At 37.9% G+C, this 14275-nt stretch overlaps 1 protein-coding gene across 1 annotated transcript in view; it reads left to right on the top strand.

Moving 5' to 3' along the window:
- The first annotated feature begins 3354 nt into the window (after positions 1 to 3354).
- The window catches only part of LOC106921132 (uncharacterized), a 29782-nt gene continuing 18861 nt past the window's right edge, over positions 3355 to 14275 (top strand). The window contains exon 1 of the mRNA XM_088002511.1: positions 3355 to 3644. Coding sequence (XP_087858637.1) covers positions 3587 to 3644 — 58 coding nt within the window. The 5' untranslated portion in view covers positions 3355 to 3586. The remainder of the gene's footprint in view (positions 3645 to 14275) is intronic.

Below are 14275 nucleotides of genomic sequence, written 5' to 3'. Positions count from 1 at the left end.
TAGATCCACATGCAGCCACTTCCCAACAGAGCCCACATGCTGGCATTATAATCTCCACCTTCATTCCAGTACAACGGTCTGAAACGATTCTGAATTTGTGGAAATTCTTTAATGTGTTCAGTCTGTAAGTATGCTGGACTGGAGAGGATATTTCACCAACTTGTTTGTGTAACTACAATAAAAAGAGGGTTTAGAAATAGATACAGATGTTTGTGGTGCTGTTTGCAGAGTTACACAGTAAAAAAATAAAACCAATATCATGGTTTATTTAGCCTGTCATAGCTAGAAATGTGACTTTTCTCAAAGTCACATGTTCACCATGTTATTCATACATTTATAAACATCAGAGTTCCAAACTACACATTTAACTTGAAACTAAAAATTTAGCTTAAAAATGAAAAATGTAATTTTCAAACTAAATATTTAGTTTGCAGACTAAGTATTTAGTTCCAAACCAGATGTTTAAATCTGAGCTAAATATTTAAAGTTCAAACTAAATAGTTAGTTCACAAACTAAATATCTAGACCCAAATTAAATATTTATGTTTGCTGACGTTATATTAACAGTAACATAAGCAGTAATGCAGTTTTTCAGACTGATTTTTGTCTTCAGTCTCTCTCCAGCCAGCTTTACATTCAAAATGATTTTAACTGGAGCCAACACTAAATGCTGTGTCATTTTATATCCTCGTAACCGAGACGATGGAAAAAGCCTACAGAGGACTGGTCTGCCCCGTCCAGACTGCAGATTCATAAATAACTGTAATAAAATCATAATATACACGCTTGCCACTGGCAAAAAGAAAAAAAACACAAACAAACAAATAAAATGGACAGCTGAGTCAGAAATGATCAAATTAGTTGAGCGGATCAGTGGCTGAAAGGATAATGGACATGTACTTTTCTCCTAATCAAGTTGAATGGTGGTTAACTTGAAAATAATTTCCACTGGGGAAAGCTTGATACTGCACCTAAAAATACACCAGTACACACCAGTAGATTTGCATGGCTGCATTTGAAACGCTGTCAGATGAATGGGAAACGTGGAAGCAGTCACGTTTCTCTCACTTCTGGAAGGTTAGACCCACAGACACGCAGCTTCATCTGCTTGTCCCACAATAATGCTGCCTTGCATTTCTCCTGTATTGATCTGAGTGCCGGTTCCTCCAGTGCTAACACACCGCCGGTGCAGCCTCAGCCACTGATCAAAGCATTAGAGCGCCCAGACAAGAAGGAAATGCAGCCATTATTTTTCTCTGTTTTGTGAGGTAATCTGTAGCAAGCAGACGAATGACCCTGATAGCTTTGGAAAAGGAGCTGATGGCAGACGTCAGCCTGTGAGCCACCATATGAGGGAAAATATGGATAGAAAGTTATCTCTCCCTCCTAAAGACAGAGCAGTGGTCAGCGGCCACGCCCTCGTCCTGAATACAGTTATTATTTGTTTCTTTAGTTGATTCAGGAGAAAGCACATCCCTGTTTTCGCCTGGATTCAAATGTTTGAGCAGTTCTGGCTTTTTAATCAGAGTTTAGTTTTGCTTTGTTGTGACTTTTTGTTAGTGTTTTTGCTAGTTTGTAATAGTAATTGTAGTCAGATGCTGTACAGTCTTGGTTTAGCTTTTATTAGTTAGTAGCAGTTTTAGTATTTTTATAGTTTGGTCAAATTTTAGGTGAAGAATTCAAAAAGGTCAAATTATTGTATTCTGATTATGTATTCATTGATAATGAATACTCAACAGAAGATACTATAGTAAAAACAATTATATCAATCATTGTTGAACAATGACTCTGGTGTTTTCTCCCAACTTTTGTAGACTCCATTTTGTGGACCAGCATTAGCACCGTTGGAGCTGATGCAAACAAAATCTATTTCACATCAGTTTGAAAGGCTGAAAAATAGATAAATACAAAAATGAAGGATATTAGATTGATCATTTTTGTATGTTTTTGTTAGCTTTATAAATGCATGATACGGTTGCAGTTTGTTATAATTACATTTTCTCCATTAATTGCAGTTTTTATTTTTTCATTTTTTTTCCTCAATTTCAATTTTCTTTATTTTGTTACTTTCAGTTAACAATAACAACCTTGGTTCTGACCATCTAGAATTTATTGATTTGGATGAGTTAGCAAATACTTTTGGCAATACAGAACTTGTTGTGAATGCTAAGGCTAGTTAGCATGGATAAACAGTTTTCTAGTAAACGTAATTAGTTTCGGTGCCATTAAAACATTTGGCAGGTACATGAGGATGATTGACAGCGCTAAGACCCGCCTCCTGGCTCTGACTGCTTGTTTCTGACTGGGAGCGGTGCGTTTCTTCAGACGGTAGTAGCAGGTCTGGATGGAGGAGTTTCATCTTTTCACAGAATATCTGTGTCATAACACACTGCCACGACATGGTGGCAGGACACTTTTAATAAATATGTAAAAAAACAACAACATATACTTAAAAAAAAAATCCATACTGCAGCTTTAAGAAAAAAGTAGAGCAAACAATGTGAGAAAAGGATGAGCTCATCTAGACGGCTACGTCAGGTTTGTGCTGATAAAAATGGGGCAAAAACTCCTGAACTATGAGGCTGACATTTTTTTTATCTGGGTTTCAGCCTAATTTTTTTAAAGGTAAATTATGACACAAGGTCAAATGTGTCACCTGCTGTTGATCCTGACCAGAAACAAATCTAATAATTCTTATGCTATTGTCATTTAAAAAATTAAAAGTAAAACGAAAACATTTTTAAAACGAGGAATGCATCAAATACAACAAACTCAAATCAGAATTTCAGCCCATCAAAACCAACAATTATTGACCCCTTTTTTCTGCATATTTACCTCATTTTCCACTTTTCAACATTTATTAGCTTTCCCATCAGCCATAAATTATTTCTAAGAGCCCAAATTAAACCTGCTATCAGCGTTTAAACTCTGTGTCCTCCATACTTTTGTGCGGGACTTTCTGTCAGACTCATTGTGGGCAAATAAAACCTTCCTGCCCTGAACTCCGAATGATCTGTCATATAAATAAATCTCCTGATTGCTTAAGACAGCTTGTAAACAGACGTTCATTTCCACAGCTTCCAGTCCACAATGAGGGGCTTCAGACCAAGTGTACACAGCAGCAGATTGAGTTAAAGTCTCCACGTGAGAGACGTGGATCGTCCCCAGACTCTGACATCGTGAACGTCCTTGTCGGATTAAGCGAATCAATCGGACTGAGTGGGAAAGAAGAGGGAGACCAAGAGGACGAGAAGAAAGAGAACTCTGTTGGGGGGAGAGGGGGTGGGGGTGGTGATGGGAGGCAGCTCCACCCATAATTAAGTTACCCCCGCTGCGCTGCGTGTTTATGGCACAGAGGAGGGAGTTTCCTTCACTCTGTGGACAATCAGAGCAGAGGAGCGAGTTCTGGAACTCTCCTCCGGCTCTGACTTTTCCTGCGGCTCATCGCCCCTCACTCCGCCGCGACTGACTGACCCGCAGGACACCAACAGCCTGACGGAGAGGTGGAGGGAAGAAGAAGAAGCAGTTTGTAGTGGCACCTGCCCAAGCCTCCATCCCCGGTTTCTCTGCTGCATCGGCTGCCACCATGTGCGACTGTTTCCACCTGGCGTTCCCCAACTGGCACGCTGCCCCCTCTGGGACGGGTAGGCTCTTTACCTTTCCTGTTTCTTTACTTTATTTTACCCCATATGACATTGTCTCTCCTCTGAGGAGCGAAGTGGCTGAGCAGGGCAGTAGGGAAAGGGAATGTTTGCAATGGCGGCGGATGAGTCGGAGGCAGCTGGTGCTGATGCTGTGTGTTGCTGATGGGTGTGTCTGCAGAGTGCAGCGGACTGTTTGGAGATGCCATCATCAGAGAGAGAGAGAGAGAGAGAGAGAGAGAGAGAGAGAGAGAGAGAGAGAGAGAGAGAGAGAGAGAGAGTGTGTGTCTGTGTTTCTCCTCTCTGCCTTCCAGCAGAGCGTCTGGAGACTCAAACACTCCGAGGCGCCGTTATTGTCGATTAGATCAGAAACCCGGAGGACGGCAACAGATCCCTCCTGGGGTTAGAGAGAAAAACGACAGCTGGAGACCGGAAATATAAAATTGATGCCAAAAATGGAAAACGGCAGTGCAGGGATCAAATGAAATATTAAAATCATCATCATCATCATCATCTGGTTTTATGGAGGAAGAAGTACTCAACGTCAGCTTCCTAAAATAATGGCCCAAAAAATACTTCACCTTTTATTAGATGATTTAGGTAAAAATAAAATAAAATAAAATAAAATAAAAATAAAAAAAAATCACTTTTGGCAAAAAACATGACCATAGGCCGTTATCATAGGAAGGTGACAATAAGATTCCATGATCCTTAAAAAGTAGCAAAACTAATCCAACTGTGTCTTACTTAAATTCTATTGACTCTGTCAACTATATTAATGTGCAACATGTTTTTTCGTTGTTAAATTATGAGTTTATTAGTATTATTTACAAAACGTCTGGGAAAAAAAAGAACTGGTCACAGTGAATACTTCATTTATCTGCTGGCCTTTTAAATCTCTGCAGTTAAACATAACTGTTTCCAAACAAAGACAATCATAAATGAAACCGTCTCGAGCATCGTCCAGTAGAAATCCATCCATCATGTTTGTGATGATTTCCTGGTTAAACACACCTGGACTGATGTGACGGAGAGTTACGTATTTCAGCCATTCAAATGAGCGGTTTTAGGGCAGGGATGCATCTAGAATACGGAGGACGCTGACCCATCAGAGCCAGAAATGGCCGCGGTGACCCCTACATTAGAGCTGAGAGTTTTAAAGGTACACCAACATTTCCTAATGCAGCATGACGCAAGATAAACACAGCAGGATTCCACGAAACGATAAAACTGAGCACAAAGTGTTGCAGAAAACAGCTGACAGTAACAACTTCCACACCGAAGAGTGGTATTGTTCCTGCGACCTGTAGGGCTTCTTTTTTTATAATCAGAAATGTATTTATTAATTTATTTCCTCAGCACCAATCAGAGCTGGTCAAGAAAAAAAAAGCATCTGATTCCAGCTGGCAGCTGATTTATTGGTGAGATCTCTTTTCAGGATTATTTCAGCTACTTTTTCTGAAAGTTTTCTAGGAGTTTTTGATGCTGTTTCCCATTAATATGGAGATGAAAATGCAACCAGTCAAAATGTTGTCAGGAATAATGTTCATATCACCGGCTGCTGTCTGCAAAGTTATACATTTAAAAATCAACAGCAAATTATTTCGGTCCACACTAGATATTTAGGTTTGAGTAAAATTTTACATCCAAACTACATATTTAGCTTGCAAGTTAAAATTTTAGCTTGGACCTAAATGTTTAGCTTGGAGCCAAATATTTAGCTCCAAGCTGCATATTTAGTTTATGAACCAAATTCTTAGTTCCAGCTCCAACCTAAATGTTCAGGTCCACATTAAATATTTAGTTTGGAGATAAATTTAGCTCCAAAATAGATATTTAGTTTGAAATATAAAAGTTTAGCTCCAAGCTAAATATTAAGCACAAGCTAAACATTTAGGAATAAGCTAAGACTTAGCCCTAAGCTACATATTTACTTTGCAAACTAAATTCTTATCTGTAAATTACATAATTAGCTCTAAGCTAAATATTTAGGTTCACCCTAATTATAAAGGGCCAACTTAAATTTAACTCCAACCCACACCATTTAGTTTGGAAACTAAAAATTTTGCTAAAAACTAAACATTTAGCACCTAATATTTAGCAGCTAGCTAAATAGTTAGGTCTGAGCTAATATTTAACTCCAAGCTACATTTTTAGCTTTCTAAATAAATATTTAGTTCAAAACTCTGACATTTATAAGTGAATAACTAACATGGTGTAAATATGACTTTGAATAATGAACCCTGTTTTTGTTTTTCACTTTACATGTTAAATAACCCTCTCTCATATTGTTCTTAAGTTTTGACTGTGTAACTTTTCAACGCATAAAGAAACTGAAAAGATAAATGTCAATCAAAATGAAGTAAAATCCAAGGTCAAGTGAAGGGCATGGTTCAGTCAGTCACATTCAGTGGCGATAACAATGTATTTACATATAAATATACGTATAAAAAGATGAAGTAGAACAATTATTAAAACTAACCCCAGACAATCATGTAAAAGTATTTGTACCCCATCGTCATAGCTACAGATGACTCTCTTGTCTTTGTTTTTCTCAGGAGGTTCTCCTCTCTCATTTGGCTTCAGCTTGATTTATTCCTGCTCATGAACTGCAGAGTGCAACTTTAAGACCATCCTGAATTATTTATCCAGGCTTTCTGATGGGAATTATGCTTCCATCAGTCGTTCTTCTCTCCTATATAAAATACATTACCTCCAGCTGATAGGGTTCTCTGTTCCTAGCAGTCGGCTGTGTCTGTGCGGCGAAACTGGTCCACCGTCCTGTCACACACTTCACAGACCAATCATGACTCTGCACCTATTTTAGCTGTTTTTGTTTCCATTCAACAAGCTTTATGTGTTTTCCATAAGTCTTACAGTGACTGAAATGAAACATGCCTTATGTCAGCATAAGCATAGATACATCTAAGTTAAGTTAGAGTTATTAACCGTTAAGTCACTAACACCATTTCCATGATTAGGAGATTTACTTTTTTATTATTAAGATTTGAGAGTGACTGTATTTTTATGTGAACTATGCCCTCTAGTGTTCAATATGAGAAAAGCATTTATTTTTAGAGAACGTTTTCTGCAGAAACAGAAAAATGAAATAATGATGAATAATAAAAAAAAATGCTTTCATCAACTTCCTTGTCCAGTTGTAAAAAGTTCGGACAGAATCTCCTCTTGTCTGATTAAAGGGAGTGGTTTCTCTCTACTGCTGCATACTTTAACTGGACAGGTAACAGTCTAGTCAGTCACTTTAATCAAATTCAATTTGATTTATAACAATAATGACAAAAATACGGTGGCCGACAGGTGCAAATGCGCACCAAAAGAGAAAACATGCAAACAAAAGAAAAGACACAACCCCGAATCAAATGCAGCAAACAAAAAAGAAAACACCCCCGAATTAGAAAACACCCCCGAATTAGAAAACACCCCCGAATTAAATGCAGCAAACAAAAAAGAAAACACCCCCGAATTAGAAAACACCCCCGAATTAGAAAACACCCCCGAATTAGAAAACACCCCCGAATTAAATGCAGCAAACAAAAAAGAAAACACCCCCGAATTAGAAAACACCCCCGAATTAGAAAACACCCCCGAATTAAATGCAGCAAACAAAAAAGAAAACACCCCCGAATTAGAAAACACCCCCGAATTAGAAAACACCCCCGAATTAGAAAACACCCCCGAATTAAATGCAGCAAACAAAAAAGAAAACACCCCCGAATTAGAAAACACCCCCGAATGAAATGCAGCAAACAAAAAGTGTTGAAAACGGAAGTGCTCCAGACCACTATGCGGAGTCTAACAAAAAATAGCTGTGTCCGAATTCAGGCTCTGCATCCTTTCAAGGGCCCTGAGAAACTGATCCTTCGAAGCATAGACATAATAAAAGAGTACACCCTCCCCCCCACGATTGGCTGCTCCGGCGCAAATACACTTTGCTTTGCTCAACCAAAACAGCAGAAGATGCCTTCAGCACTGCGGAATATTGTTGATCGGATCGACGGACTACTGACGTGACGGCTCGACAGACTTTTCGCAAGTAAGATGGACATATTACTGTGTATTTTTGTGATTAGAATATTACTATACTGTATTTATGTCCACTGGCGAAATACCAGCTAATGCTAGCTATAGTGCTTGGTGTTCAGCCCCCGCTCTGACAGCTAACCGAGATTCCGTAAATCTTAAAATGTTTCACTCATTCTCCAACATTTAGATTATCTGATACAAGAGCCTACTATAGAAATGAAACAATATTATAAAAATCATAACATTCACCAGCAAAGTTTACACAGATGACAATGGCTATTATTTAATTATTTAACTCAGTCAACGTAAGATAACTCGAAAATGTCCCGTTTTTGTTTTGAAGGTTTCCTACGACGTGAGGAAGAAGGGAGAGACAGATTCACTGCACAGCACGGATGAATCTCGTATCGGATTTTGGACCCAATCTCAGCTGCTGAATCACTCTTAAACCAGAACTCGTAGGCTGGAAAACATTATATATATATATATATATATATATATATATATATATATATATATATATATATATATATATATATATATATATATATATATATATATATGTGTGTGTGTGTGTGTGTGTGTGTGTGTGCGTGCATAATCATGCATAGCCTAATGTATATTATTCAGTATTAATGATTATTTATTTATGTTTGTATACTTATATAAGTATGTATTGATAACACGAGAGCGGTCCATTAGGCGTCTGTCCTTTTATTATGTCTATGTGAGAAACGGCCCGATCTACAGAAGACGGGTCCTTCGAAGGCCACGAATATGGACGACCAGAAGAGAGAAGCTGTAGCCTCCGGCTAGCTGCCTAGCCTCCATCTCGGCGTTATGTTGCTTAGCAACCGTGACAACGTGAAGCACAGAGCAACGAAGTAAAAAAAACGGACTCAGTTGTTTTTTACTCTTTATTTCTGTATTATTCTTCACCTTTTGTAATAAAAGTTGTTCCATAGTAAAAAGAAAATCTGTCTGATTCTAAAATGTTTAATGTATACAAGGGATATTATTCATTTTCAAATACTCTCCAGATCTCAGGTAGTAAGACATTACAGTTAAATAAACTATGTTTGAAGGCTTAACTTTAATCAGTCAAACCCATTTGCTCAGGAATAAATTAAATACTTTATTAATATCTACATGGAGCGCGCGGCCAGCTGACAGCTTGCGAGTGAAGCTGGCTGTTAATGCAGCGGGAGAAGACATCTCCGAAAACGTCGGAGCAATATTGGAAGTAGGTGATTTATTAATGAACCGAGCAGATATTTCAGATCTATACATCTACATTCTCGCCTAAAAACATTGTAAAAAATAAATTTGTGTAATTTTAAGTGTAATACAGCAAAAATTATTTTGTCGCCATTGCTGCTTCGGGGGTGTTTTCTAATTCGGGGGTGTTTTCTAATTCGGGGGTGTTTTCTAATTCGGGGGTGTTTTCTTTTTTGTTTGCTGCATTTAATTCGGGGGTGTTTTCTAATTCGGGGGTGTTTTCTAATTCGGGGGTGTTTTCTTTTTTGTTTGCTGCATTTAATTCGGGGGTGTTTTCTAATTCGGGGGTGTTTTCTAATTCGGGGGTGTTTTCTTTTTTGTTTGCTGCATTTGATTCGGGGGGGTGTCTTTTCTTTTGTTTGCATGTTTTCTCTTTTGCTGCGCATTTGCACCTGTCGGCCACCGTACAAAAATACTCATAAAAAGGTGATTTATTCACAGTGCTGCTTGTATCATGACATGCTGAGTTTTTCGCAGTTCAAGCACAGAAATTAGACTTTTAATTAGAAAAGTCCTGGTCAGGATTTTTTTGTCCTCAACACTGATTCAAGGCATTTTAAATTAGGCATCAGCTAATACGCGTACCAGTTTGATTAAGTAAAAAACAAAGGAAAAAGAAAATAATTTCAACTTGATGATTTAATAGTTTTAAAGAGCATTAAGATGACATGCTATATTTCATCAGCGCAGTAAATTCACCTATGATTGGAGATCATGCAGCATCTGCAAGATCTGCAATCCCTTTTTAAGACCCTTTTTAAAACTTCCTGCAAGTCACGATCTAAGACCATTTATCTCCATTGTTTAAACGAAGTGAGAGCAGAGACTCTCCTGAACTCCTGCTGTTTTATGGCTTTTCACAAATGAATGTGAAAAGCTGGAACTTCTCCTGATTGTTTCCCACACAGATAAAGGGCAGTTCAAAAGATCTTAGCAAATCATCTGCTGTAACTACAGATAACATAAAGGTCAATAGGGCAGAATAAGTTATTAATCTGAAAACTATAATTAGGCTATTTCAATCAAGACATGTTCAGTTTTAAAACTAGCATATTGTAAATTTATTTTCTTAACAAGTAGCACTCAAACATAGGGAGAAATACAAGTGAAAAAACTCAAACTAGGAATAAATCCTGAGACTCCGAGTTATTAAACAGGCTAAAACAAATGATCTGGATACATTTTTAACCCATCAGTTTCAGCAATAGAAATTGCTTTTCTTAAAACTTTGTAACTGCTTGTTTTTCCTCTATTCATGAATTATTCTTCAATGAAAAAGAGGACCAGCCATTATGCTTCACAATTAACTAGGAGCAGTGATATGTAAGCCGCCTGTCACATGGAGGGGAGTGTGTGGTTTTAAGTGTTTCTCTCACAAATATGCTACAAGTCTTGTTTTACGCTAAACCTGTTTTATTCTCATAGCAGTTCACCTGTAGGATTTTCTTTTCTGGTTTTATTTTCAAAAACTGTTGTAGTTCATAGACACGGACTGCCTCTCATCTCTGGTGATGTTGTATCTTATGATACGGTAACCCTGACAAATTCCAGAGCTGTGATGAAACTCTCTGTATGTTTGCAGCAGATTAATAGATTGAAAACATGTGCTTTCACTGTCTCATGTCCCAGCAATTTATGCAGAAAATCCAATTTACTCCCCCGCCCCTTTTCACTTAAATCTCGTTAAATTTTGGATCCAAGCAAACCGTCCTCGACTAAAAGCGGCTTGTGTGTGTCCGTTGTACAAGAAGTGAGCACAAATAATAAACCGTGTTGTGTTACATGAACTTAATGTCCAGGAAAGCTTACTGGTACTTTTACATAAGAGACTCAAAAAAGAAGAGATTTTTTGTAAAGAACAAAATTTAGATTTTTGACATTAAGATTCTAATATTTGAATTAGTATCCCAATTCCAGCCATCATGTCGCTGTATTAATACACAATAAGTGCCTGGAAAAGTATGTTTTAGCCAAATCCAAATCCTATGTTGCACTTAAAAATACAGTGTTGTACAAACCTGAATCACAAATATACAGTTTGCTGCTTGTGCTTTATCTTTTACCTTTATAAAGCACTAGCAAGATTCAAGATTTTCACCTCATCTGATCAACAACTTTAAAGGTTGAAGTCTCAGAATGGGTTCCAAATATAAATCTGATCATACAACATTTTGGCTCATGCTGGCCTGGTGCCACGTTCCCCAAGATGCTACACAGTCGTATGGACCATGTTGTGTTCCAACATGATGCTTGTGTTGGACGATCCATACCCAGCACAAAGGTCTGACAACAAAACAGAGCTCCGATTCAGAGCAGGAGGTCCTTTCTCTTGATCACACCTCTTAAAGTCATTAATCATTACCCAGGTGGTCGTTGAAGTCCCCAAGAGCACAACTGAATCCCTGAGTCAATCAGTCAATTGTCTGTTTTTTCCTCTGTTGGGATCAGATCCATGTTTATTGGGGAGAAACAGTATTTTCATTTTTATACATCTGCATTTGTCTGCCTTTCAATGTACTGACGGCCTGTTCAGCGTGTCGGCCGACTCTCACCCAATGACCACTGGAGACCGGCATCAGAAGAAGAAAGTACATAGTTTTTCATTGATTTTTTTTTTTTCATTTGAGAATGTCATAAATATAACATAGTCTTCACTAAGTCCTAAAACGATTTGAATCTAAAACCTAACCTCATATTCCATAGTGTATGATTTCGATGAAGACTACAAATGCACTTAGTTCATCAATAACCACCTGTGGCCACCTTTACGCAAGCATAAGTTTTGCTAATTTATTGTTCTGAGACAATGCCAAAGACTGAGACATAAGCGGCTGGGTGATTCTCACGAACCCAGTCATTTGAATGTCTAAGAAGATTTTAAAGTCATACTCATGAAAATTAAAAATAATTCACTTTTATTTGAACAATCATCATTTCTAATATTTGGCACAGTTAATTGTTAGTTACCAAAATATTTTTTTAAATGTTTTTTAACTAATTTTAGAGTCAGAAATTCATTACCGTAATGCGTCCACAGTAAAAAAAAATGCTTTCACCTCAATTTATCATTGTAATTATTCAAGCTGGTTTATAAAAAAATACTACCAACTTGTGTAAAATAATGTAAACTAGCTCAATATTGTGATATCTAATGATTTCCTATTAAATAATAAAATATATTTTAATAAAAGTGAGTGTCCAGAGGTGCAAAACTCATTACCGTAGCACCTTGTTCGAAGTCCTGTTAAATTTATAGAATTTTTTAAAATTGAGTTATTTTGACCCATAATGTACCACAAAGAAGAGAAGACAAAATATGGCTAAAAAATAAGATTGTTCGACATATTTTGATTATGATAATTGTTATGTTTCTCCTTGCATACGCCTATTCGCACACCACAGCCGATCATTACCGTAATGTGCATTACCTCATGTGCTTAAAAAGTAAATGATTAGATATTTTTCTGTAGAGAAGATATCAGGGAATTTGTATTGTAGGTGAAAAAATTTTAGCTGACTCACCATGGCATGCTACCATTTTAAGCTATCTCATGCGAATTTCACTCATTACCGTAATGCACAACTTTCATTACCGCGCAATTTTAGACCTGTTGCGGTAATGAAAAACAAGATTACGGTGATGAACAGTGTCTTTTTGAAATGAAAAAATAGATAAATACATAGTGCATTTAAACTTTAATACTCCTTATTGTTTTTTTTACACAATTACAGCAGTTTTTTATTTACTTCCTACTTATGAAAAATGGTTATACTATTTTATGGCAACAAATATTAATTACCTAATGTGAAGGGAAAAAGGAAGTAGTGCTGGATATCAATTAAAATTTCCAAAAATGCTTAGATTCAGAGGGACCCATTTCAACTCATGATCCAATTTGATGGTTTTTCGATTCAGTTAAGGATATTCCGCTATCAAAATTTTACTTGGAAGGTGAATGAGTGAAAGAAGATGTATACTGGGGGCAGTTCTCCTGGACTGGCAGCCCGGGGGGGTGGTCCACCTACAGAGTATGCTCCAACTACAGAGGGTTCTTAGGCCTCCCTGGTAATGTCTATTCTGTGGTTCTGGATTAGTCGAATCTAAGCTTCAGGAAGAGCAGTGTGGGTTTTGTCTTGGTCGTGGAACACTAGACCAGCTCTACACCCTCAGCAGGTCCTGGAGGGTCCGTGGAAGTTCGCCCAATCAATCTACATGCGTATTGTGAACTTGGAAAAGGTGTTCGACCGTGTCCTTCAGGGAGCCCTGTAGGGGCTGACAGTAAGTCGGGCTGGTTTCCGGTGAGAGTTGGACTCCGCCAAGGCTGCCCTTTGTCATCGATTCTGTTCATTACTTTCATGGACAGAATTTCTAAATGCAGCCAAGATGTGGAGGGGGTCCGTTTTGGTGGCCTTAGGATCGCATCTCTGCTTTTTGCAGATGATGTGGTCCTGTTGGCTTCATCAGGTCATGATCTACAGGTTTAGTTCTCAGTATATCTGTAGTCATGGATGGGAAAATGGAGTGAGAAATTGACAGGTGGATTGGTGCAGCGTCCACAGTGAAGCATATACTGCTTTTCATTGTAAGCAGTAATGGCTTTCCATTATGGTTCAGCAATATGCAACATTTTCTCAGTTGCACTGGTCTGCCCTGGTGAAGAGAGAGCTGAGTCAAAAGACAAAGCTCTCAATTTACTGGCCAATCTACAACCCTTCCCTCATTTATGGGCATGAGATTTGGGTCATCACCAAAAGAACAAGATCACAGCTACAAGAGGCTAAAATGTTTTTTCTCTGAGCTCTCCTGTAGAGACAAGGTGAGGAGCTTGGTCATCTGGGAGGGACTCAGAGTAGAGCCACTGCTCCTCCACATTGAGAGGAGCCAGTTGAGGTGGCTTGGGCATCTGGTGAGGATGCCCGAGCCACCTCAATAAATAAATCACCCTTACATAAAAATAAATGAATAAAAATTAAAAAAACACCCAGTGAAGGACATAGCCTATTATCCAGGTCTGTGTAATATCGATTTTTGCGATATATATCAATATTTTCTTTCCTAGAAAAAAATCGATATAGTAATGCAAGTATTGTAACATCCAACTGTCATCTTGTTCACTCACTGCTTGCTTCGCCAGGAGAGTGATTAGGTCATCAGGCTTAGAGTGATTCCTTCAGATGTTAAGTGTCAAGGTTAAAAAGGTATCAAACTATTCAGAGCAGGGTACTTGGTGCACTTTATTTACTTCACAAATGCATGTAAGCTACAGTTTGTACTGTTTCTATTAAAAGAAACATGTCTTCTCACCACTTCT

This window comes from Poecilia mexicana, unplaced genomic scaffold (assembly GCF_051168715.1).
Source record: "Poecilia mexicana isolate PSO_F unplaced genomic scaffold, ASM5116871v1 scaffold_22, whole genome shotgun sequence".
Taxonomy (NCBI): domain Eukaryota; kingdom Metazoa; phylum Chordata; class Actinopteri; order Cyprinodontiformes; family Poeciliidae; genus Poecilia; species Poecilia mexicana.
This window is presented reverse-complemented; position numbering and strand designations above follow the sequence as displayed.